General features: G+C 39.2%; 1 protein-coding gene across 1 annotated transcript in view; it reads right to left on the bottom strand.

The window, feature by feature from the left end:
* Positions 1 to 8,557: 8,557 nt before the first annotated feature.
* The window catches only part of LOC128616285 (uncharacterized), a 77,390-nt gene continuing 58,338 nt past the window's right edge, over positions 8,558 to 27,609 (bottom strand). The window contains exons 9-20 of the mRNA XM_053638862.1: positions 27,395 to 27,609; positions 25,503 to 25,946; positions 23,621 to 24,055; positions 19,600 to 20,037; positions 16,751 to 17,011; positions 16,368 to 16,619; positions 16,044 to 16,289; positions 14,135 to 14,392; positions 13,731 to 14,033; positions 13,230 to 13,499; positions 11,586 to 11,669; positions 8,558 to 10,467 (exon numbers count right to left, since the gene is read on the bottom strand). The exon at positions 27,395 to 27,609 is cut by the window's right edge and continues 229 nt beyond it. Of these exons, the coding sequence (XP_053494837.1) occupies positions 10,401 to 10,467; positions 11,586 to 11,669; positions 13,230 to 13,499; positions 13,731 to 14,033; positions 14,135 to 14,392; positions 16,044 to 16,289; positions 16,368 to 16,619; positions 16,751 to 17,011; positions 19,600 to 20,037; positions 23,621 to 24,055; positions 25,503 to 25,946; positions 27,395 to 27,609 (3,273 nt within the window). The 3' untranslated portion in view covers positions 8,558 to 10,400. The remainder of the gene's footprint in view (positions 10,468 to 11,585; positions 11,670 to 13,229; positions 13,500 to 13,730; positions 14,034 to 14,134; positions 14,393 to 16,043; positions 16,290 to 16,367; positions 16,620 to 16,750; positions 17,012 to 19,599; positions 20,038 to 23,620; positions 24,056 to 25,502; positions 25,947 to 27,394) is intronic.

The following is a 27,609-nucleotide window of genomic DNA, read 5'->3' as shown; positions in this document are numbered from 1 at the left end:
TCCAAATGCTATTTGTCAAGGCAGAGTAACATCATGTTTTGTATGATTCCCTATAGGGACTTTGATGAATGGGCTGTGGGCTCTGTAAACCTCTAATAGGCCATCACCCAGATCAAGCTGATCAACCTGCAGTTTTTCTTGGTTGGATTCAAGCAGGATAACTGGGTCTGACAAGTCAAAGTCTACAGGCACTTTGCATTAGACATGTGCCACCTATCCTAGCAGTATAAGCACATCATGACATCCTACTTTAACAATTGTCCAAGGGACATTAGGTGAGCTTTGGGTTTGTATGAAGTTCAAAATTACACTTGCTTGGTCATCTGCTACAGTGGGGGGAATATGTATAGGATGCATCAACATTTTTTACAGTAAATATTTCCTATGAGGCTATTAGACGTTAACGTCTATAAATAAAGTTATGTGTAATAAAGTGGAATGACACAGGAACGCTTCATCAGTTACAGTGTGGACAGAGAAAAGAGACCAACAGTGAAGTCTTTTGATGACATCACTGTCTCCAAGACCATCAGCACATGCTCCAACCAGAAGCTGTGGATGACTACGTAGGTGTTTGCACTGCTGAGGACCAGAGTCTCCGTATTCAGGGCAGGTGACAAGGTGGCCCTGAAAACAGTGAGAGCTGTGAATATGTGTGTACATTATGTATGCAGCTGGCACATTAACCTGCCCTAGTGTGCACCCAAGGGTAGGGAAAACCAGAAAATGGGTGGATATTGGATTATGTGTGTGTATGGGTGGATAGTGGATTAATTGCTGCCGCAATCATGACAGAGCCCTCTGTCATGTTACCTCCCTCCTCTCCTAGATTGACGAACACAGCAATCTGGATAGGTAATCAGCAGTCAGGTTCTCTTTTCCAGGTCGGTGTCTGATCTCAAAGTGGTAAGGCTGCAGTGACAGGTACCATCTTTTTATCCTGGCATTTTGATTCTTTGCTGATTTTATTCAGGTCAGTGCTTGATGGTCTGTTTCGAGATTGAACTCTCTTCCCAGCAAGTAACATTGGAAACTTAATGCCCACTTGATGGCAAGTTCCTCTTTCTCCACAGTGGAGTATGAAGTCTCTTGGGTTAGCAGCTTACGGCTTAGGTAAAGTATTGGGTGTTCCTGGCCCCTCTCTCCTTGTGCCAGTACAGCTCCCAATCCATTAGCAGAAGCATCTACTTGAACTAAAAATCTCTGGGAGAAATCAGGACTCGGAAGCACGGGATTGTTACATAAGCTGTCCTTCAGCTGTTATTTATTATTTATTATTATTTATTTTATTTGTATAGCGCTTTTTACAATAGACATTGTCTCAAAGCAGCTTTACAGAAATATCAACATGGTATACAGATATTAAAGGTGCAAATTTATCCCAACTGAGCAAGCCACTGAGTGGCGACGGTGGCAAGGAAAAACTCCCTAAGATGTTTTAAGAGGAAGAAACCTTGAGAGGAACCCGACTCAGAAGGGAACCCGTCCTCATCTGGGGAACAACAGATAGTGTGAAAAAGTTCATTATGGATTTATATGAAGTCTGTATGGCCTTAGGAGCAGCCGTAGTCCCAGCAGTCTGGAATTAGAGAAGATTTGAGCTCCATCCAGAGGCAGAAAGGATCTGGATCTCTAGTATCTCCATAAATTCATGTGGGGCTCGGCGAAAGGAGAGAGGGAGAAAAAAGATTATTATGACTGCGAAGTAGTAGAACAGAATCTAGTCAGGGTAGGCTTGAGTAAACAAATACGTTTTAAGCCTAGACTTAAACACTGAGACTGTGTCTGAGTCCCGAACACTAATAGGAAGACTGTTCCATAACTGTGGGGCTCTATAAGAGAAAGCTCTTCCCCCTGCTGTAGCCTTCACTATTCGAGGTACCGTCAAATAGCCTGCATCTTTTGATCTAAGTAGGCGTGGCGGATTATATAAAACCAAAAGGTCGCTTAGATATTGTGGCGCGAGACCATTTAGTGCTTTATAGGTTAATAAAAGTATTTTATAGTTAATGCGAGATTTTACTGGGAGCCAATGCAGTATTGATAATATCGGTGTGATATGGTCGTACCTTCTAGTTCTAGTTAGGACTCTAGCAGCTGCATTCTGGACTAACTGGAGCTTATTTATATTCCTACTGGAACATCCAGACAGTAAGGCATTACAGTAATCTAATCTAGAGGTGACGAATGCATGAACTAGTATTTCCGCATCATGTAGTGACAATATGTTTCTTATTTTAGAAATATTTCTGAGATGAAAGAAGGCTATCCTAGTAATATTATCTACATGAGCATCAAATGATAGGCTGGAGTCAATAATCACTCCAAGGTCTTTAACTGCTGCACATGATGAAACAGAAAGACCATCCAGAGTAACCATGTGATCAGAAAGATTACTTCTAGCTACACGTGGGCCTAATAAATGCTGTTGAAATGCCCACTCAGCTTCCTCCATCCAGGGCACTGGGTTTCGAATCAACTTTGTGGTGAGGTTGGTCAGGGGTACCGCAACACTGGAGAACTCAGGTATAAACCAGTCCAAGGAAGGCATGTACCTCTTTCTTTGTCAGAGGTCTTGGACAGTTTCATATGGCCTCCACCTTCTCTACCTGTGGTCAAACCTTGCCGTTGCCCAGCAGGAATCCTAGGTATTGCATCTCTTGTTTTGCCCATTCAAATTTTGGCACATTTAAGGTCAAGCCTGCCTCCCTGATTTTCTCTGCTCAGGTGCTATAGATGCCTAGCTGTGGCTGTAGATGACCACGATATCATGATACACCACACAGTAATCCTCCGTCTGGTAGAACCTGATCCATCAGCCATTGTAAGGTGGCTGGAGCTCCATGTAACCCAAATGGCATGGTCATAAAATGGAATAGGGTGTTCTGAAGGCAGTGTGCTCTCTGGATTGTTGGGCTAAGGGCACCTGCCCGTATCCTTTGCACAGGTCTAAGATGGTGATGTATTTGGCTTGGCCAATCCATTCCACCAGCTCATCAGTCCGAGGCATTGGGTATGCATCAAACCTGGAGACAGCGTTGAGCTTCTGAAAGTCAAGACAGATCCTCAGAGATCCATCCTTTTTTGGTACCAAGACAATCGGGCTGCTCCATGGGCTGTTTGATGGCTCAATTGCCCATATTCCTCATCAGCTGAATCTCCCTCCTCAGTGGTTCGACTAGTCATTCAGGCACCTGATAGGGCTGCTGTCGAATAGGCATTGAGTCAGTGAGCTGGATGGTGTGTTTGATTAGGATGGTTCTTCCTGGCTCTGTCTTGAAGAGATTCAGTTGTTTGTCTACGATCTGTAGCAGCTGCTCCCTCTGTTCCTCTTCCAGGTGTTCCAGGGCCATCTTTGCCAGAGGTCTCTGTACAGCCACATCTTTCATCTCATCCTCACCCTCCTCGCCTTCTGGGGCTCCTTTGCAAGCAAACAATCATGTCTCTTTGACTGCTGCCTTCTTCCACCACTCTTTCATGAGGTTGTTGTGGTACACTTGGCTGGATTTTCCCTTCTCTGGGTGAAATATCTCATAAGTAACTGGTCCCATTCGTCTCTGGATCTCATAGGGCCATTGCTACTTTGCGAATAGCTTGCTTGTTGATGATGGCAGTAACAACAGTACTTTCTGCCCTGGCTGGTATTCTCTGTGTCATGCATACTGGTCATACCATCTTTTCTGTGCTTGCTGGGCCGCTTCCAAGTTCTTGATAGCTTGTTCTTGGTACTTCTCTAGGTGGTCTCTCATCCACAGTACAAACTGAAGAATGCCTTGTTCACCCACTGCAGATGTTGAAGGGGCTTCCCAGCTCTTCCTCAGCAGATCTAGTGGACCCTGGACAGACCATCTGAAATCCAATTCAAAAGGTGAAAACCCTGTTGATGCTTGGGGTACCTCTCTATATGCAAACAGCATGAACATCAACCACTTGTCCCAGTCTTTTCCTGTGTCACTGATGAACTTCTTCAGCATGTTCTTGAGTGTTTGGATGAATCTCTCAACTAGTCTGTCCATCTGCAGGTGATAGGGACTCGTCTTGATCGACTGAATACCCAGCTGTCTGTGGAGATGCTTCATTAAGCTCGGTGTAAAGTTGGTGCCTTGGTCTATGATGATTTCGTCTGGGGTACCGACTGTGGAAAACATTTGCACAAGAACACTGATTACCTTGGCAGTTGTAATTCATCTTAGGGGGAAGGCTTCAGGATACCAAGTAGCATAGTCACACATAACCAAGATGTACTGGTGACCAGCACTGCTCCTCTCCAGAGGTCAGACTATGTCCATTGCGATTCTTTTGAATGAAATGGAGATCACGGCAATGGATACAGAGGCATTCTGGCAGCCCTGCAAACAGCACTGACAAACAGACAAACAGTGTGCGCATACATCAGTGTACATGGAAGACCAGAAGAAACGGAAACTGTGTCTTTGGTATGTTTTCTGATGTGCAAGATGTCCTGAACATGGTATAGTGTGTGCAAGATACCTAAAACATCTAGGGATGAGAAGACATGTACTTTGCTTTCCCCTAATTTGGCAAATAATGGCTTTAAGGTAACATCGACCTCCTGTAACTGGGCAATATTGGCTGGGATCTTCCAATCTCTGCCATCCAGACCGTCTGTGGATACATTGGGTGTCGGCATACCCAAATACTTTGCCAAGTCTGACAGAGGCTGCAAACCAGTCTTGGCTTGAGTACATGTGAGCACTGGACATGATAAAACAGTTTGAGTATTTGTGGGTTTATCACACAGGGTTAAGAAGTCATTCAACACTGGTATATCCCGTCCAAGAACTATGTCAGCAGGAAGTCTGTGAACTACCCCAACACACATCAAATACATTTGTTCATTGACATTACTTAACTGTACTTAACTTTGTCACCATGAATACATTGTACAGATATGGTCTTCAAATAATCAATCACATTTTCAGGGACATAACCACGTTTAAACTGTGACGTTGAAATTCCTGTGTCAATCAAAGTTTTCAAGGTCTGTCTATTCACAGAAACTGTGCAACAGTGCAAAATGATGACCCCCCCCCCCCCCCCCCCCCCCCCCCCCCCCCACCCGGCACATAGCTGTAGCTCTACAGTTTAGGGTTGTGCAGACGGCAATTAGCAGCTTTATGAACCTGTTGTTGACAGTAAAAGCACATCAAACTTTTCATAGAAACATTAGAAACAGTACCTTCTGTGTCCTGCTCAGTCTTTGAAGTAGCTCTTATCATTGTTGATTGTTGGTGTGGCCATCCCCCTCGGCGTGCGTTAGCGTACTGCATTGCTAGTCGGGCCTCTGTCAGTCCATCTGCAGGCTCACTCTCCTCCACCAATGTACACATGTCATACGGCAGCACATGCAACAACTGCTCTAGGATAATCAGCTCACCGATTTCCTCCTTGGTTATCCAACAAGCATACAGTCCTTTCAACTAATGATACATCTCTGTGGGTGTTTTTCCCAGTTTTGAAGAGGTCTGTAGGAAACACTGTCGGTAGGTCTCTGCTGAAATGGCTCATTTTTCCAGCAATGCTTCATGTAGATCCTCATACACCACCGAATGCTCCTCATCCATGGCGATGTACACTTCTTGTGCCTTCCTAGTAAGCAATGGCACTAGTTAACAAGTGCACTCTTCCTCTGGAAAAACTCCAAGTCTGTGCCAAACGCTTGAATTGATGAAGGTAGTTTTTGATGTCTTCCCTCTCATGATATGCTGGCATCACAGGCTCTGAGTGCAGTATTGTTGGCTGTCTTGGAACCAGAACTGATGCCAGAACTGACGCCAGAACTGAATTTCCATCAGGCTCACTATCTCACTCTTGGAGTGCTCAGAGGATGAGCAGACCAGCCAGTGGGTGTACTTACTGACATCTGCAACATCTCCCTGAGCAGCGCTGTCATTTCAACGTGCTTCAAGGCCATCACCATTGCCTCCATGCTTTAGGCTTAGTTCATAATATTAAAGTTGATCATTAAATAAAAATTTACACAGGTAGCTTCTAAATTGTGGGGTTTTGTTTTAGGGATTTCAGGTGAATTTTCACACCAAATCCAGCAGGTGTCGTCTTTATGTGGTGTTTCAAGCATTTTCAAATAATAAATTCTTTTCATAAGGCTTTCATTAGCCTCGTTTCTGAGTTTAAAAGGTTTCATAATTGCATTAATTATTACACAAAACATTTGAATTCTGTAACACAAGTACAGCCATGGTGACTTTCTACTATTTGAGATTCAACACACACAAGGTAGGATAATTTATTTATAAAATTCATTTTCATGCACGAGGCAATTCAGGGTGCTTTACAAAGAACGAAAAATAACGTGAAAATGTAGGGTTTTGTAGCATGCCAGGCAGAGAGTAGGTCTTTCCCCTTTTTTTGGTCCTTTTAAAATTATTTCTCATTTGAGTGAATGGAAATGTTGGTTTTATTCTGATTCTATTGAATTTTTTTTAAAATTATGATTATTATATAAAACAGACATGTGGTTTTGTTAAAATACATATTATTTTTCATGTAATAATGCTTATTTAAATAAATTTTTTACACTTTTAAGTGAAATTCATCTAACCACAAAAACATTTTTAAATAACTTTTTTAACCGAACTTTACTGAGGGTGCTAATAATTTTAGAGCTGATTTATACAAACAGCAATAGTGATAATTGTGATGTGCTGTCATGTGATTATTCAGCGGTATAAAGAGAGTCAGCAGTTTAACTTTAGGTATCTTTATTAGCAGAATTAGAATCCATCAATTTTCAGATCTATAGTATGACAATACTGAGATGTTCACCATCTTCACCACAAGATGTCAGTAAATACCACAAGCTATTCCTGCACTTCCTGTTGCTCTTGGTGAGGAGTCCTCTTCCCATCCATTGATCCTAAATTGTGTCAAGCATTTTTTTTTTTCTCCATCAAAATCATTATTAAAATCATCAAAAGTGAAGTCAATAAACAGCAATGGCAGAATTGAAAAACAAGTTTGGGACATCATATGGTAAAATAATATATATATTTATATTTATTTATTTGAAAAACATTTGGTTACAGTCATTGCAGTTTCTTTCTGATTGCATAACTGGTTTTAATTTTAATATTTCTTATAATACATCAAGTCCCTCCAGGATTTTGCCATTTGCAATCGCAGAAATGAATGCAAAATCAGGCAAACAATTTTTCAAAATTACCACAGATTTGGGCCAAGATGGGTCATGTGATGTCATCACAACATGCTTTTAGCCAAAGACCTCTTCTATTTAAGTGTATCGAACATGAGTACAGCTGAAAGGTCTCATTTACCAACAAACATCACTGTAAAAGACCGTGCAAAACTATTTCATGCAATTGCAATTTCAGCAATTCAAGCAGTTTTCCACAAAAAAAGAACAAAAAGCTCATAATTACAAATATATATATATATATATATATATATATATATATATATATATATATATATATATATATATATAACGCAGCAAAATCAAGCAATTTTTGGCCACAACACTCACAAAAAAACTCTGCAAGATCACAAAATAGTTCTGCAGGGTCTTTCACAGTGATGTTTCTTGGTAAATGAGACCTCTTAGCTGTACTCATGTTTGACACATGAATCAAAGAGGGCTTTTGCTGAATGCACAATTTGATGATGTTACATGATGTGTCTTGGCCCAAATCTGTGGAAACTCTGCGGTAATTAAAAAAAACTGCAAGCTCCAAATATTGCAGAGTTTGCTTGATTTTTCATTCATTTCTGCATTTATGCAATCCTGGAGTGACTGTCATAGTGTGTTTGTATGACTTGTGTGACTTGTTTGAATAAAAGTGCTTGTGTGACACATACACAGGTTGGAATTCACTGCAAAACAAATATCAAATTATATACATATGGACTCAATTTGAAATAATGAACATAATATAATATAATAATTCATTACTGTCCTTAATGATAGTAATGCAATTGCCCAACATTGAGGTGTTGAGTGGAACGGACCTCTGAATAAAAACGAGCTAGTTAACTGGAATAAGCATCTGGCCTCAACTACTTCTATATAAGAACTTAATGATGGGAAACATGTAAAGTATAATTAATTAGTCAATTAAGTCACTTATTGAAAAGAGAGAGCTCAATAGCTCCTTATAATTCTGTAGTGCCTTTCAATTTTTTTCACTGGGTATTATTATTATTATTATTATTATTACTTTACTGGTCATTATTATGCATTTCCCCACTATTATTTTACTATATTATTATTCTGTTGTTAGGTACGTTTATAACCTACTTCTAATTAATAAGGTAGGGAATCCAGCAAACATGCCCACATTGGCCCTTTATAGGCAAGGTGTGGGTAGTGTGGGCAAAGGCTATCCCATACAAATCCCAAAAATGATCTAAAATGTTTTCTGTGGCCAGCCCACACAAATCCCATGTGGGATCACTGCTGGCTAGCCCACATTGGGCAAATACCTTTTTAGATTAATAAATACTGTTGCAAGTAAATTAAGTTCTTGGACTTTACAACTGTAATGGTGTCCAAACTTTTGCATATCACAATTATTATTTATGTTTAGATTGTAATTCATCAAATTTAATGTAGCTATGCATTAACCATTTACTGCAGGAATATATTTTTTTTAATAATTTGCTCCAGTGGTTGTCAACAGTCAATTTCAAAAATCAATAAAATATGTAATTTGGCCAGAGGTATCTAAACCTTTGCATACAATTGTATGTCAGGCATTACCCAGGTGGTTATTTGTTACAAAGTCCTTTAGCCCACTGGCTTTTGGGGTTAGTAGGGTTCACTGCTTATCCAAGGCTTCCTGACACCATTGAAGAGACTTCAACGTGTGGGGCAAATTAATTGCTAAATCATGTGGGAAATACACCAGCTTTATACAGATACTCCTCCCCTTCTCATGCCTTGTGCCTGTAAGAGGCTTCCTTAGGTGGGAGTCAAACCCGGGTCTCTCATGTACAAGGTCACTGAGTAATGAATCCGAGGTAAGGAGGTAGAGATAATCCACAACAGAGTCTTTACTAACAAAAAGAGCAACAGTAAAGGAAAAAAAGAAAATCAAACAGACACAAGGGCCCAAAAACCATGAACTACACAGACTTAGCTTGGAGCAGGCAATAGGTAACATTGGCTCAAGAGTGAACAATGAGACTTAGTTCAAGGCTGTTTAAATAGGGGGTAAAAACCCAGGTGTAACAAGTCAGGCCTAATGAGTAGCAGAGTTCAGTATGAGTATGGAGAGAGTCACCCTCTGCCAATCAGGAGGGCATTGCAGTCCAGTGAGGAGTTCTTACAGTGCCATATAATTGGATTATTACATAAGTTTTCTCAGTGAGTAGCCATCGGTTTTCTAAAGAGTTACTATAACCCATGCATGCATACCTGCTCAGGATATGACATACACTGCGAGGAAGAGTGTAAAACAGTGTAATAAAGATGTGATCAGGAGGTAAACAATACACTATTATTACACAAACAGAGTTATGGGTTTATTAATAGGTGCCTGATAAGAGTGGGTCCTGTCTGAGAGGAGGCGCTCATTATTAGCTACCATTATCTGGCACATGGTATGTTCCCTTCACTCATGAGCTCTTTATCCTCATTATCTCTTTAAGGATTCATGAGCAAAAGGTTCATAAAGCACGCCCCATGCTCTTCATCACTTTCCTTTCATGCTAAACTGATTTTGCAGAATGACACAACCGCATGTGTTGCTTACTTGGCGTTTTTAAGAATGTTGAAATGCAGCATATACAATTTTAAAATAAACACGTTGTGCATGATTAGTGTCCCCTCCTCTCCATATCATCTGATCTTAAAATGCATATAATTTTCTCTACAGGTGATCTGACTTCTGCAGGAAGTAGGTTCTAAGTTTTCAAATAACAATGCTTTCTTTGTAGGAAATTATTGGAGCTGTTGTATGCAGTGCTAGTCTTGCATATGAATTTTTCCCAATGGACTGAATGTATATTTATACCATTAGATTAAGAAACACTTAAGAGTCCAGTATTGGCCCAACTCCATGTTTAATGTTGTAAAATACCATTAACATTCTGGGGGGGGGGGGGGGGTAATTATTATTAACATACACTTTTCCTTTCCTTCCAGTCCCTACCCAAAACATAATTTCAAATACTAACATAAAAATAAAATAGACATTTAACATATCATGTTAACAAGCCATGAAATTTTAAAATAATTGGACACACAAAGGTTACAGCAGAATCAATAATTAAATAATAAGAAAAAATAGAATTAAGATAATAGAATAACAAGGATAAAATAATGAGGACTCTATGCTTCATTCTTTACTCCTTGTAGTGTTTAGGGAGAAGTGTGAAAACAGGACACTGGTCCACACTCATCACCAGACCTCGAAACGCTTGTCTTTTCGGAAAGGCTCGATATCAGTAATTCTGTTGTTGAAGAGTCTGAAGACACAAAAAATATTAAAGTACATTTGAATAAAAATTAAATAGTATTATATAATTACATTTAATTAATAATATCTCTTTAATTAAAAAGGTCAGCCATTACATACACCCCAGTTCCACAACCATCTTTATACATACACTATATGGCCAAATGTTTGTGCACACCTAACCAACACACCCATTCCACCATAAGCTCCACTCTTCTGGGAAGGCTTTCTACTAGATTTTGGGGCATGGCTGTGGGGAGTTGTGTTCATTCAGCTACAAGAGCATTCGTGAGGCAGAGGTCAGGCGCTGATGTTGATGAGAGGAAGCTCCAGTTCCAGTTCATGCCAAAGGTGTTAAGTGGGGTTGAGGTCAGGGGTCTGTGCAGGACACTCGAGTTCTTCCACTCAACATGTCTTCATGGAGATCGCTTTGTGTATAGGGGCATTGTCATGCTGGAACAGGTTTGGGCCTCTTACTTCCAGTGGAGAGAAATTGTAAAGCTACAGCGTACAAAGACATTCTGTATAATTCTGTGCTTCCAACTTTGTGTTAACAGGTTGGGAAAGAAGCACATATGGGTTTGATGGTCACGTGCCCACATACTATTGGCCATAGTGTATATACTGTATTTATACAGCTAGTTCCGGTCCACTAATTTCATTGGTCGAGGGGCGAATAGTGAGTCAGTATATAGTACCTATAACCGCAGTGAGACATTTCACTGTGTGTTTCACTCCACTTGTCTGTGTTTGCCACATACAATTCCACTTCCTGATTTGAAATGGTTACTACAGTAGTGTTAGTAACATCATCAGTGGACATGGAAGACTATTCTTTTCAAGAACTTTTAACTTAATATTAATATATGAAAGCTCGTCAGATGAAGATGAAAAGGAAGTAGGTAGGCCAATTCTACCAGAAGCAGCATTAATGGGAATTTACAAATCAATAAAGTGGGTGTGGCTTCTTTACGATCTATTTCTGCTAGCGGAGGAAAAACAAGCAAAACATTTGGCCATATAGTTTCCGAAATGTCACTTACATGATATTAAATTATCATTTTATTGCGCCATATTGCTTAAATATATGTATGAAAACACTGCACAAAAACATCCATGCACACCTACCGAACTGTCTGTATGTTGCTGCTAGTGGAAACAACTGTGTAGATTCTTCCTGCTAAACAGTCGTCTATGCCATTGTGACTGAGGCTAAGGGCAAGAAAAAAAAAACATGAGAAGATTTGAATTATCTGGGCTTTAATAACAATTGTGTGGTCGTCACCTACTTCTGTAAACAATCAACCTCAGGAGACAACAAAGAAAAAAAAAAACACAATTTACCCAAAATTTACCCAAAACTTAAACAAACATTCTCAAACCAGGTGGGGAAAAAAAAAGTACACCCAACAAGAACTTGAAGTAAACATTTTCTGTAGGAGTTTATCTGTCTCTCACATCACTTGGAAGAAATTTTGGCCCACACTTCTTTACAATATTGCTTCCGTTCATTGATGTTTGAGGGCATTTGTTTTTGTACAGCTCTCTAGCAATCTCGGCACAGCATCTCAAATGGGGTTGAGGTCTGAACTTGTTGCATGACCCAATTTCATCCCGGCTTAAGCTGCTGGACAGATGGACTCACATTTGTCTCATGTATATTCTGGTATAAAGTTGAGTTCATCGTTGTCTCAGTGACCACGTTTCCCAGGCCTTGTGGCTGCAAAACAAGTCCAAATCATCACCCCTCCACCACTGTGCTTTACAGTTGGTACGAGGTGTTTGTAGTGATATGCTGTGTTCGGTTTTCACCAAACAAGGCACTGTGCATGATGAGCAAACATCTCCACCTTGGTCTCATCAGTCTGAAGGTTATTATTCCTGAACTTTTGTGGTTTTTCAGATGCGATTTTTTAAACCTAAGTCATGCTCCATATTCTTTTTGGACAGAAGGGGCTATTTCCTAGCAGTCCTTCCATGAAAGCCACACAGTACTTATTCAGTCTTTTTCTGATTGTGCCGTCATGAACATAAACATTTAAGGCAGTCCTGTTGGTCACATGATGTAGCTATTGGGATTTGCTTTATATCTCTGGGCATTAAATGGTCAGACCATTGACTGAATTTACTGAGACACCCACTCCTGAGAAGATTGGCAACTGTTTTGATGACTCTTCATTTTCACTGTAAACAATCATTTTCACTGTAGAATGGTGAATTTCAAAAAGTTTGGAGATGACTTTATAACACTTAGCAGAATAACAAGCAGCAACAATTGCTTCTCTGAGGTCACGACTGATGTCCTTTCTTCTTGTTATGATGTAGACACACCTGAGTGCTCCAGAACACCAAACTGCCAAAAGTTCGGCTTTTATAAAGGTAGTCACACTTCTTGATGATAAACTCATGTAGGGCATTTCATTTGCAATTGCTCATTACTAATCAGTGCTAATTACTCTCTTAATGATTGTGCTAGTAGAAATGCTGAACCTATTCACAATACCCCCCCACCCCCGGTTTCTGAATGTTGGTTTACTTGAAAAAATGACTACATATTGAAATCTGTTGTGTTATTTTTTTGTCATCTGAGGTTAGCTGTTTATTTATAGAAGTTGGTGAGGATGACAAAATTGTTATTTAATGCTGGTAAATAAAAAGAAATGAATTGAAGGAGGGTGTACTTTTTTCCCCATATAAGTACACACTGTCGCATTCTCACTCTAGCATACTCAAACACAGGTGCACACACACGCACACACACAGCATACTCACTCCAGGACAGCTGCTTTATGCAGGTGTGGGAACAGCACCTCCAGGCTGTGATCAGCGAGTTGGCAGTGGCTGAGGTCCAGTTCTGACAGACCTTCAGAAAATTCCAGAAACAACGCGAGTGATCTACAGGCAGGGAGGTCCAGAGGGGTCTTACTGAGGTCCATCTCTCCATCCAATGCCTGGGAGAGGTACATAGCATGCCTCACACAGTCTAACTCATTCACCACCTGGAGACGAGCCAGGAACCGGAGCAACAAAGTTTTACTACAGCTGAGTAAGGACGAGAGAGAGAGACAGAGAGAGAGAGAAAAAAAGAAGTGAGTCACTCATAGAATTATAACCTCTAATATACAGTCACACATATTCTAGTAATTAATTATTCAATGAGTTTAATTTTGTCTTTCCAAAAAGTACAGGTCCAGTTCAGCATGATTTTTACTAGAACAGGTTAAAAATGTACAAACTCTGTCTTGAATGAGCTTTGTCCTGTATGTGTCTCACCGCAGTTTCACAGTATGTAGAATGAGGAAGAACATGTCCACTCCAGTGTCCTCCATCTCACAGTCCTTTAGATTGAGCTCTGTAAGTTGGAGAGATTGCTGAATAGCAGTGCTGATGTCTCTGCAGTCCTCAGTGGTCAGATGCAGAGTGTTATCCTGTGTTTCTGTGCTCAGATCCAAACCAGTGCTACAAGAGAAGTCCAGTCTGTTCTGCAGAGCAGAGAAAACTGCTGCTGCTGCCCCCTGCTGAAGCTCAGAGATACTGCAGCAGTGGAGCAACTTCAGCAACAGGACCCTGTCAACACTGAGAGCAAGGAAAACAAGCATTTTATTTGTGACACTTATGCATTTTTTTATTTCTGCAATTTCTATTACTCTAAAGTAGATTTGTGAACGCTGAGTTACCTGAGCTGAGAAACTCCGTTGAACAGAGACAGAATCTTCACCAGCTCCCCCTCTGGTATGGAGGTCCACAGCAGGCTCAGAGAGACAGAAGTACAGTGTTGGAGGGTGAAGCACAGGGCAGTACAGTGGTAAGAGTCCAGCTCTGTATTGTTCAGGTTGATACAGCTGTGTGTTGATCTCAACAGACTGGACACACAGTGAGCAGAGCCAGTCTCATAGATCTCTCTGATGATTGACAGCACAACACTGGGGTTCAATCTGTGGAGGGTACAAACACATCAATCCATAATCAAATAATTATTTTTCCCTTAATGTAAAAGAGACAATTCTTGTTTTTTTATTCCTTGCCTTTCTCCACATTTTATTAATGATTACCATTTGCCAATATGAGTCTAAAATCAACATAATTTAAATTAATATTTTGATGAACAATAATCAGTGACAGCTTTGGAACTTAACTCTCTGAAAGTGGATTACCAGGCACAATTCACTATAGTACATTCGTATTAATGTTCAAAATAATTAGTTTCAGTTTACGAAGCTTGCAAAAGTTCTGCACAGTACATCACAAACATTATTTAATAATAAATTATTCAAAACAAAGTAAACATTTTAGAGTGTAACCCAAGTAATAGTCTTAAATTGCTACTCAACATTTAAAGGTTGAGTATGAAAGCAGAAATTCTTTCAAAGGAGATACAGTGCCCTCTGCTAATATGAGCACCCTTAATAAATATGAGCAAAGAAGGCTGTGAAAAATGTATTGTGTAACCTTTTGATCTTTTGTTAAAAGAATTAACTAAACTACTCTGCTCTCATGGATATCAAACAATTGCAAACAAAACACAGGTTAATCAAAAAAAAACTTTGTTAAATATATGTGTGCCCCATGAATTCATATGAGAAAAATATATTTGAAGTATATTCCCATTGAAATTAAAAAAATAATAATAATTGTACACCTGAGTGACTACAAACAAGAAATTGTTCAACCATAACTTCCTGTTTCACAGGGGTATAAATATGAGGTAACACATAGGACAAATTCCCTTAGTCATTCATAACACATAATGAGTAAGACCAAGGAATATAGCTGTGATGTGCGGCAAAAGGTTGTTGAGCTACACAAAATTAGATGTGGCTATAAGAAAATAGCACAAGTATTGAAAATGCCCATTTCCACCATCAGGGCAATAATTAAGAAGTTCCAGTCAACTGGAAATGTTACGAATCGACCTGGAAGAGGATGTGTATCTATACTTTTTCAATGGACTTTGAAGGGGATGGTTCGAGTGGCCAAAAAACCTCCAAGGATCATAGCTGGAGAATTGCAGAAGTCAAGGTCCTGCCATGGCCATCCCAGTCCCCTGACCTCAACCCATAGAAAACCTGTGGGGTGAACTGAAGAGGAGAGTCCACCAGTGTGGACCTCGAAATGTGAAGGATCTGGAGAGATTCTGTATGGAGGAACGGTCTCAGATCCCTCGCCATGTATTCTCCAACCTCATCAGGCATTATAGGAGAAGACTCAGAGCTGTTATCTTGGCAAAGGGAGGTAGCACAAAATATTGACTAAAAGGGTGCCAATAATTGTTGCACACTTATATTTAAAAAATATATATATTTTTGATAAACCTATGTTTTTTTGCAGTTGTTTGATATCCATGAGAACAGAGTATTTTTGTGAATTATTTTAAACAAAAGATCAAAAGGTTAAAGAATTAAGACATATGCATATGCATAATTAGAGTAAATAAATTCAACATGACAAAACATCCATATTCATATTTAAAAAATCTTAATTTAAATACAGATCTCTTATTAACATCCAAAGTAGAGGAAATGTATTAATATAATAAAATTCAGAATTTGAATGTTACCGTTACACATTATATGTATACCTTCTTACCGTTTAAACTGAATTTCAGACAGTAGAGGAAGAATCTGTCTGATGTGATTATATGTGATTTTGCTCTTTCTGATGTTTGCACTAATGCGGCAAACTCGCTGCTGGAGAAAATGGATAAGCTCCTCCCAACTGAGAGAACAGGAAGTCAGGTCTCCTCCCACCTTCTCCAGGAAAAAGCGGGTCAGTTCCCCATCCTGCACCTCACACAGCAGACTGGTAAACTGCTGGAGAGTCTCTTTCGATAATCTACACACATACACATGATGTTTATAGATAAAAATATTGACCATTTTTATTTGATAAAGATGTTCACTGTAAACTGACCTGATCTTTAAATTCCCAGGATGACACATGAGGCTGATGAGAGAGTGAGCCTCCATCCTGCACTCAGTGAGATTCACACAGTGAACAGTCCAGATGTTCAGGAGAGAAGACAAACTGCTCAGAAATGTGAAGATCTCTTTCTTTGGGTTTATGCTGTTAAGACTCAGACAGAGCTCCTCAATGACCAACGAGCCACCAGCTCTCACTGCTCCAAATGCTCGGACCATCCTCCCTACCACACGGTCACTCAGGCTGACAAGCGTTCACCAAACACATTCATTAAAGGGGATTTCATGGTCCAGCTAAATTTCACTCTTGCATACTAAACCTTAATGAAGTTATATAACCTGGTGTGAAAATTAAGAAACTGATTAATAACTTACCAGAGTTTCTGTAGGTGTGTGATGTGTCTGAAGAGCAGTCTGGCCCCTCGGAGAGAGATGGCTCGGGGTTTCAGAGTGAGTTTGAGTTTGGAGTCTGAGAGACGTAGCACTTTCCTCACAGCCCTGCACTCACGAGTGGTTAAAACCCAGTCTATAATGAAGATGAAGTCCACGGCAGCAAAGAAAGCTCTCACCAACTCTGTATCTTCTGTGCAGTCAACAACTGCTTTACTTAAACGTGGAATTATATTTTCCCCACATCTAAAACAGACAGTTTTAATGTAAAAATAATAATAATAATAATTTTTTAAAAAACATAAATAGGGCATTAACTTATTGTTTGTAAAATTCCATAAATGACATGTTAGATGTGCCGCTAGAAAGTTTCTGTATTTCTGCATAAATTTGATCTGAAATGTGATCAGATCTTCATCTCAGTCCTAAAACTTAATAAAGAGATTATTAAGCTTATTAAAGATTATTAAATTTGAGCAAAAATATAAAACATTAAATATCTGTGCTGGAAAAAGTATGTGAAAATTTGCATTTAGTAACTGATGCAACTTGAGCAGCAATAACATTAACGAAATGTTTCTGGTAACTGGTGATAAATCCTGGTGAGGAATTTTGCTCCATTCTTCCTTACAAAACTGCCTCAACTCAGTGATGTTGGTGGGCTTCCTTGCATGACCTGCTCCTTTTAGGTCCTTCCACACCACTGCTATTGGGTTAAGGTCTGGACTTGGCCATTCAAAAATGTTACATTTATTCTGCTTTAACCAATTTCTGTAGACTCACTTGTGTGCTTAGGGTGGTTGTCTTGCTGCATGACCCACTTACAGTTAAGCTTCAGTTCACAGATATGTATCCTGACATTCTCCTGTAGAATCTGCTGGTACAATACAGAAATCATGGGTCCATCAACAATGGCAAGCTGTCCTGGACCAGAGGCAGCAAAACTGCCCCAATCCATGATACTGCCACCCCCATGCTTCCCAGCTGGGATTAGGTTCTTGTGTTGGCATGCAGTTATTGGTTTTTGCCAAACATAACACTTATTATTTGAACCAAAAAGTTATATTTTGGATTCATATGTCCACAGAACATTCTTCCAATAGCTTCTGGCTTTTCCATGTGGTCTTGAGTAAACTTCAGATGGGCAGCAGTGTTCTTTTTGGAGAATGATGCCTTCCTCATCATGAACATGGACATTATTCAACAAAAGAGTGGTCTTTAGGTCCTTAGATGTTACCAGAGCCAGCTTTAGCATGTTGGGGGCCCCAAGCAGATTTGCAAATTGGGTCCCCCTATACCTACGGTTTCACCTAACCACCCCCATCCCCAATATACACGCCCTACAGTGACAGATTATAACACACTGATGTAATATTAGGGACAATATGTCAAATTAACAATAAAATATTGTAAAGTTTATATAAATCAATAAATAAGTTAAATATTTTTTAAGACTGTGCAGTGCAAATAACAAAGTACACAAACATTCCAATTACAGAACCCTTCCCTCTCCCATTAGCTCCCCGCCTTCCCCAAAAAGAGCTCCTCATCCAAGCATCACACCTCTCTCTCTCTCTCTCACACACACACACACACACACACACACACACACACACACACACACACATATACACACACAGCCGCTGTCTGTCCAGAATTAAGTATTTTTAAAAGGTGACTGACAGTGTCACTGTTGTTACATGTGCACAACATCTTCAAATCACAGCACTCGCACAGCACAAAATGCTGAATTAAACCGATAAGATACGACGCAGCAATCGTCACATTTGAACAAATCTATATCTTGTCAAAATTGAACACATTCCCTTATCTTGCTCCTTTCTTCTTTTTCCCCTTCTCTGCACCAGATTGATAAAACTGCCTCTTCCTTTTCAAAAATTAATGCACATTACCAAATGTTACTGTCTGAACCCATGGCCTGGGACCCCCTGGTGGCCATGTGGGCCCTATGCACCTGCTTCTGTGACAAGTTGAAATGTGTTGTTAAATAGTCAAATGTTTAAAAAAAAAGAGGGTTAAAAGAGTATTTGTTTTTCGCTGTTGTTCCACTTTCATGTGTTAATACATTGATGATTCAAGTAAGTATAACGCTGATCAGTCATCTATTAAGATGGTCTGAATCCTGCACTCTGGGATCGATTGCTTTAGTCTCCGCCCACATACCTGGAGGAAAAGCGGCAATTTTCCATTCAGTAAAGCTCTCGTGGAAGTAACACAAACCGTCATGCTTGTGACTCATTTCTCCTCTATATAGATAGGGGGACAACACTTGTCGCTTTTTAGGTAGCGCTGGCCCTGAATGGGGTTCTTTGTGACTTCCCCCAATACTATTTTGTTTAATTAATAAATGTAAAAACGATCATGTTTTTGCATCATTTGTTTAATTGGGTTCTTGTTATCCAGTTTCAGGACTTAGATGAAGATCTGATCACATTTCATGTCAATTTTATGGAGAAATAACTGTAAAGGGTTCACAAACTTTCTGGCAGCACTGTTTGCATCAGATACAAAAACTGACTTTACAGTGGAATGCTGAGTAAATAAATATGTACAAACTGTAAGCACTGGAAGAAATTAATATTTAGTTTCCTAATAATCAGGTCTAAGATTAGTCTGAAAAATCATGAAGAATTTAAAGTTTAATTGTTTTAATCTATAATTAGACAAAACACTTTAAATTTTATACTTAATCATATTATATATGCTGTAAGACTATAAAAGAGTTTCTGCTTATTAACATGTTTCTGTAAAAAAAAAAAAACATTAATAAGCAAGGGTCTTGCAACTATGAAGATGCAGCATTCAGATCAAACCTGAGCTCGGAGATGTAGGGCAGACACTGAAGGAAACTCCTCACTTCACTCTCTTCATCTGAGCAGTCTCTCAGCTCCACTGGTTTCTTCTCTGTTTGGAGTTTCAGCACTTCTAGGAGGAGGGAGACTTTTCTCTCTGAGAGCTTTATGGACCAGACTGCAGGAACTGACTGGTAAACTGGCAGCAATGCTGGAAGGACTCTCCTGCCTGTTTCACTCTCATACTGCTTCACACGTGAGTACAGATCCAGCAGGAAATCTCTCTGTTGTTCTTGGAATTCATCAAACTCTTCATCAAAAGGGAATGTGTTGTAGCTGCACACTGATGCCAGAAGCTCAGTAAAACTCTCTCCTTTATCTGATTTACAGTCGACTGCTGCGATGCTCAGATTCAGTAAAAACTGGATGGATGCAGTGGATTCAGAGTCTGAATCAAACCTGTTTGTAAGAAAATATTACATTCCTGAGCAACAATACCACAAATAAAAACATACAGATATTCAAAAAGTACAAGGACCACTTAAGTCTCATAGCAGACACCTTAGCAAGGACGTAATGATGATCGTCACCTGACCCAGTTTACTAGTGCATGTGCACCGGTGAACAAAGTAGTAAATAATTTCACTTCAAATTCATATAGATTTTGTTTATGAATAATAAATAACTTGCTGATTTTTTCACATTAGTCACCCTAGTCTCTCCCTCCTCAACGTAACAGTACACTCCCTAACAATTGTTAGTTCTCCCCCTGCTGGCCAGTCTGTGTTGCAGTAACATCACATTTCACACACAGACAACACGAACCAGACAGCACTCGTTCATTTCTAGCCGGTACAGTCACAGGTCAGATTTTACCTTGTGTTTTTATTTTTATTTTTATTGACTCCTGATATAGAAAATGATGATCTACATAACGCAGTAACTTGGGTGACTGGTGAAATTATCTAGATATTTAGACATGAGTCAATCAGACCTGGACTGTAAAAAACACAATACTTAAAAAAGCAAAAATTTTAAAATAAATAAATAAATAAATAAACAACAAAATGCTTTTACCTCAGCTAACAAGTGTTAGCATGATCAGAGTAAAGTAACAAAAGCTAGCTAACAATGACAATTCAGATCATTAATAGGGGTGGAATCTCAGGTAATGCCATGACACTCTCATGGCTTGGTGACTCGAGTTTGTCCACATTCAGCAGTTTGAGGGCACTGAGTTTGGCTACTCTGTGTTTAGGGAAGAACTCGTATATAAACTTCCCATTTAAGTCTATTAAGAGAACGCTCGCTCTCTCTCACACACACACACATATACACACTCTCTCTCTCTCACACTCACTCTCACTCTCTCACACTCACTCTCACTCTCTCACACTCACACACACTCTCTCTCTCACACGCTCTCTCTCTCACACACACACACACTTTCTCTATCTCTCACACACACACTCTCTCACACACACACTTTCTCTCTCTCTCTCTCTCTCTCTCTCTCTCTCACACACACACACACACACACTCTCTCTCACACACACACTTTCTCTCTCTCTCTCTCTCTCTCTCTCTCTCTCACACACACACACACACACACACACACACACACTTTCTCTCTCTCTCTCTCTCTCTCTCTCTCTCTCACACACACACACACACACACACACACACACACACACACACTTTCTCTCTCACTCTCTCTCTCACTCTCTCTGTGGTGCATGCTGGGAGTGGGTCTGTGTGAGATCTGGGTGTGTTGGTGAAAGTGGATGTGATTTTTTGGTCTTTTCTTCGAAACTTATGAAAAGTTTTCTGGATTTTCCCCCTTATTAGTCAGTAAATATATAGTGCGCAAGTGTGTAAAATCCACTGATTGTGGCGCGATTTGTGAAGGCCGGTAAGGCTTCTGATGTGAAGGGAACATCATCTCTGTCCCTCCGTATAGGGTGTAGGTGTGTACCGGAGGCTGGCGTGACTGTGGAAGACATGCTCTTAGCAGTAGGAGAGCCGGTCGCTTTCGTAACATTGTTTCGGCTTTACGTATAAACAAGGTGGTTGTTGTTTTTTTCAATATGGAAAACACGGAAGAATAAGCGCTTACAACTTGCCCCACTAGATTCTGAAGTAATGTTCAAGTGGATAGAAGCAGGAAGGTTAAAGACTGAATTTGCTTATTATAGGCTGACAAATAACTCACTGGGTTTTTGTGATACATGGTGTGTTAACCAGGCTGCGTGTACAGTTATACATGGTGTGTTAACCAGGCTGCGTGTACAGTTATACATGGTGTGTTAACCAGGCTGCGTGTACAGTTATACATGGTGTGTTAACCAGGCTGTGTGTACAGTTATACATGGTGTGTTAACCAGGCTGCGTGTACAGTTATACATGGTGTGTTAACCAGGCTGCGTGTACAGTTATACATGGTGTGTTAACCAGGCTGCGTGTACAGTTATACATGGTGTGTTAACCAGGCTGCGTGTACAGTTATACATGGTGTGTTAACCAGGCTGCGTGTACAGTTATACATGGTGTGTTAACCAGGCTGCGTGTACAGTTATACATGGTGTGTTAACCAGGCTGCGTGTACAGTTATACATGGTGTGTTAACCAGTCTGCGTGTACAGTTATACATGGTGTGTTAACCAGGCTGCGTGTACAGTTTATGATGAAGAGCTTGTTCTTAATTTTTGAAAGGTGATAATTCTTAACCTTCTAACTTATTTATTTAGTTAGTTAGTTATTTGTTTATTACACAATCCCTCTCTCTCTCTCTCACACACACACACACACACACACTTTGTCTCTCTCTCTCACACACACACTCTTTCTCTCTCACACATACACTCTCTCACACACACACTCTTTTTTTCTCTCACACACACACACTGACACTCTCTCTCTCTCTCTCACACACACACACACACTGACACTCTCTCTCTCTCTCTCTCTCTCTCTCTCTCTCTCTCTCACACACACACACACACACTGACACTCTCTCTCTCTCTCTCTCTCACACACACACACACTCTCTCTCTCTCTCTCATCTACATAACGCAGTAACTTGGGTGACATGAAATTAACTAGATATTTAGACATGAGTCAATGAGACCTGGACTGTTAGTGTCTAGTTACATCAAGGCTTAAGATCCATTAATTAAAAAGCTAATCTACATCAGCTAGCTAAACGAGACAGAAGTGTATTTAACGCATGGTAGATTTGTATTAAAGGCACTGCTGATTTGGCAAAAATAAATATAGAGTTAAATTTCAGTTTGCATTCAATATTTCAACTAATTGTTTAATAGGTGGGTTTTTTTAAAAAACTAATTCTTAAAAACAAAATACATTTTTAAAAAATGCCTTTAACATGGCTAACATTATCCAGCTATTAAGCAATTAATTAATTAGCATAGAGTACGTTTGTATTAGTGGCACTGTTTATTTTCACAAAAATAAATAGAGTATAGAGTTCAACTTGAGTTTGCTTTCACTGTTTTTTATTTTATTTTAACTAATTGTTAAAAGTAAATTACTTAAAAAAATAAATAAATGAACAAAATGCCTTTGACTTGGCTAACATTAGCCAGTTAATAACCAGTGTTAGCAGGTTCAGGGTAAGGTAGGTAGCTGACAATGACAATTCAGATCAATAATAGGGGTTGAATCTCAGGTAATGCCGTATTCATGTGAAGGAACAGCATGTAGCAGCAAACTGATCACAAACAATAGTCCTGTATCCATTAAATGATCAGCAGGTGAACTTTCAGTGCTACATGTTTCCATCACTTGAGTTCATAGCCTGGATCTCATAACTGATATAAACTGATTTCTTTATTTAAATGATTCTGTGTGAGTGATATAAATTACTGTTATGATTTATGTCAAGGCTCCAACATAGGATTCCAACCTCAAGAAAAAGTCTTTAAATACTAATTTAATATTGAAACATCTTGGTTTGGGGCAGGTGTCCCAGTAAAGTATTTTGTCTATAAACACAGGGACTTTGTAAACTTACTCATTAAACCTGAGGTGTGAGATGTAGGGCAGACACTTAAGGAAACTCCTCACTTCACTCTCTTCATCTGAGCAGTCTCTCAGCTCCACTGGTTTCTTCTCTGTTTGGAGTTTCAGCACTTCTAGGAGGAGGGAGACTTTTCTCTCTGAGAGCTTTATGGACCAGACTGCAGGACCTGACTGGTAAACTGGCAGCAATGCTGGAAGGACTCTCCTGCCTGTTTCACTCTCATACTGCTTCACACGTGAGTACAGATCCAGCAGGAAATCACTCTGTTGTTCTTGTAATCTATACACTTCACCAAAAGGGAATGTGTTGTAGCTGCACGCTGATGCCAGAAGCTCAGTAAAACTCTCTCCTTTATCTGATTTACAGTCGACTGCTGCGATGCTCAGATTCAGTAAAAACTGGATGGATGCAGTGGATTCAGAGTCTGAATCAAACCTGTTTGTAAGAAAATATTACATTCCTGAGCAACAATACCACAAATAAAAACATACAGATATTCAAAAAGTACAAGGCCCACTTAAGTCTCATAGCAGACACCTTAGCAAGGACGTAATGATGATCGTCACCTGACCCAGTTTACTAGTGCATGTGCACCGGTGAACAAAGTAGTACATAATTTCACTTCAAATTCATATAGATTTTGTTTATGAATAATAAATAACTTGCTGATTTTTTCACATTAGTCATCCTAGTCTCTCCCTCCTCAACGTAACAGTACACTCCCTAACAATTGTTAGTTCTCCCCCTGCTGGCCAGTCTGTGTTGCAGTAACATCACATTTCACACACAGACAACACGAACCAGACAGCACTCGTTCATTTCTAGCCGGTACAGTCACAGGTCAGATTTTACCTTGTGTTTTTATTTTTATTTTTATTGACTCCTGATATAGAAAATGATGATCTACATAACGCAGTAACTTGGGTGACTGGTGAAATTATCTAGATATTTAGACGTGCGTCAATCAGACCTGGACTGTTAGTGTTTAGTTACATCAAGGCTTAAGATCCATTAGTTAAAATGCTAATCTACATCAGCTAGCTAAACGAGACAGAAGTGTATTTAACGTAGGGTAGATTTGTATTAAAGGCACTGTTGATTTGGCAAAAATAAATATAGAGTTAAATTTCAGTTTGCATTCAATATTTTAACTAATTGTTTAATAGGTTGTTTTTTAAAAAAAAAAATAATTCTTAAAAACAAAATACTTTTTAAAAAAATGCCTTTAACATGGCTAACATTATCCAGCTATTAAGCAATTAATTAATTAGCATAGAGTACGTTTGTATTAGCGGCACTGTTTATTTTGACAAAAATAGAGTATAGAGTTCAATTTGAGTTTGCTTTCACTGTTTTTTATTTTATTTTAACTAATTGTTAAAAGTAAATTACTTTTTTTTTAAAATAAACAAATAAATGAACAAAATGCCTTTAACGTGTCTAACATTAGCCAGCTAATAACCAGTGTTAGCAGGTTCAGGGTAAGGTAGGTAGCTAACAATGACAATTCAGATCAATAATAGGGGTTGAATCTCAGGTAATGCCGTATTCATGTGAAGGAACAGCATGTAGCAGCAAACTGATCACAAACAATAGTCCTGTATCCATTAAATGATCAGCAGGTGAACTTTCAGTGCTACATGTTTCCATCACTTGAGTTCATAGCCTGGATCTCATAACTGATATAAACTGATTTGTTTATTTAAATGATTCTGTGTGAGTGATATAAATTACTGTTATGATTTATGTCAAGGCTCCAACATAGGATTCCAACCTCAAGAAAAAGTCTTTAAATACTAATTTAATATTGAAACATCTTGGTTTGGGGCAGGTGTCCCAGTAAAGTATTTTGTCTATAAACACAGGGACTTTGTAAACTTACCGTTTAAACCTGAGGTGTGAGATGTAGGGCAGACACTGAAGGAAACTCCTCACTTCACTCTCTTCATCTGACCAGTCTCTCAGCTCCACTGGTTTCTTCTCTGTTTGGAGTTTCAGCACTTCTAGGAGGAGGGAGACTTTTCTCTCTGAGAGCTTTATGGACCAGACTGCAGGACCTGACTGGTAAACTGGCAGCAATGCTGGAAGGACTCTCCTGCCTGTTTCACTCTCATACTGCTTCACACGTGAGTACAGATCCAGCAGGAAATCACTCTGTTGTTCTTGTAATCTATACACTTCACCAAAAGGGAATGTGTTGTAGCTGCACGCTGATGCCAGAAGCTCAGTAAAACTCTCTCCTTTATCTGATTTACAGTCGACTGCTGCGATGCTCAGATTCAGTAAAAACTGGATGGATGCAGTGGATTCAGAGTCTGAATCAAACCTGTTTGTAAGAAAATATTACATTCCTGAGCAACAATACCACAAATAAAAACATACAGATATTCAAAAAGTACAAGGCCCACTTAAGTCTCATAGCAGACACCTTAGCAAAGACGTAATGATGATCGTCACCTGACCCAGTTTACTAGTGCATGTGCACCGGTGAACAAAGTAGTACATAATTTCACTTCAAATTCATATAGATTTTGTTTATGAATAATAAATAACTTGCTGATTTTTTCACATTAGTCACCCTAGTCTCTCCCTCCTCAACGTAACGGTAAACTCCCCAACAATTGTTAGTTCTCCCCCTGCTGGCCAGTCTGTGTTGCAGTAACATCACATTTCACACACAGACAACACGAACCAGACAGCACTCGTTCATTTCTAGCCGGTACAGTCACAGGTCAGATTTTACCTTGTGTTTTTATTTTTATTTTTATTGACTCCTGATATAGAAAATGATGATCTACATAACGCAGTAACTTGGGTGACTGGTGAAATTATCTAGATATTTAGACATGAGTCAATCAGACCTGGACTGTTAGTGTCTAGTTACATCAAGGCTTAAGATCCATTAATTAAAATGCTAATCTACATTAGCTAGCTAAACGAGACAGAAGTGTATTTAACGTAGGGTAGATTTGTATTAAAGGCACTGTTGATTTGGCAAAAATAAATATAGTGTTAAATTTCAGTTTGCATTCAATATTTTAACTAATTGTTTAATGTTGTTTTTTTTTAAATGAAGTCTTAAAAATAAAATACTTTTTTTTTTAAAATGCCTTTAACATGGCTAACATTATCCAGCCATTGAGCAATTCATTAATTAGCATAGAGTACGTTTGTATTAGCGGCACTGTTTATTTTGACAAAAATAAATAGAGTATAGAGTTCAATTTGAGTTTGCTTTCACTGTTTTTTTATTTTATTTTAACTAATTGTTAAAAGTAAATTACTTTTAAAAATAAATAAACAAATAAATGAACAAAATGCCTTTGACTTGGCTAACATTAGCCAGCTAATAACCAGTGTTAGCAGGTTCAGGGTAAGGTAGGTAGCTAACAATGACAATTCAGATCAATAATAGGGGTTGAATCTCAGGTAATGCCGTATTCATGTGAAGGAACAGCATGTAGCAGCAAACTGATCACAAACAATAGTCCTGTATCCATTAAATGATCAGCAGGTGAACTTTCAGTGCTACATGTTTCCATCACTTGAGTTCATAGCCTGGATCTCATAACTGATATAAACTGATTTCTTTATTTAAATGATTCTGTGTGAGTGATATAAATTACTGTTATGATTTATGTCAAGGCTCCAACATAGGATTCCAACCTCAAGAAAAAGTCTTTAAATACTAATTTAATATTGAAACATCTTGGTTTGGGGCAGGTGTCCCAGTAAAGTATTTTGTCTATAAACACAGGGACTTTGTAAACTTACCGTTTAAACCTGAGGTGTGAGATGTAGGGCAGACACTGAAGGAAACTCCTCACTTCACTCTCTTCATCTGAGCAGTCTCTCAGCTCCACTGGTTTCTTCTCTGTTTGGAGTTTCAGCACTTCTAGGAGGAGGGAGACTTTTCTCTCTGAGAGCTTTATGTACCAGACTGCAGGACCTGACTGGTAAACTGGCAGCAATGCTGGAAGGACTCTCCT

The sequence above is a fragment of the Ictalurus furcatus genome, chromosome 12, assembly GCF_023375685.1.
Source record: "Ictalurus furcatus strain D&B chromosome 12, Billie_1.0, whole genome shotgun sequence".
Lineage (NCBI taxonomy): Eukaryota > Metazoa > Chordata > Actinopteri > Siluriformes > Ictaluridae > Ictalurus > Ictalurus furcatus.
The sequence above is the reverse complement of the archived record's forward strand: the minus strand, read 5'-3'. Positions and strand labels throughout refer to the sequence as shown.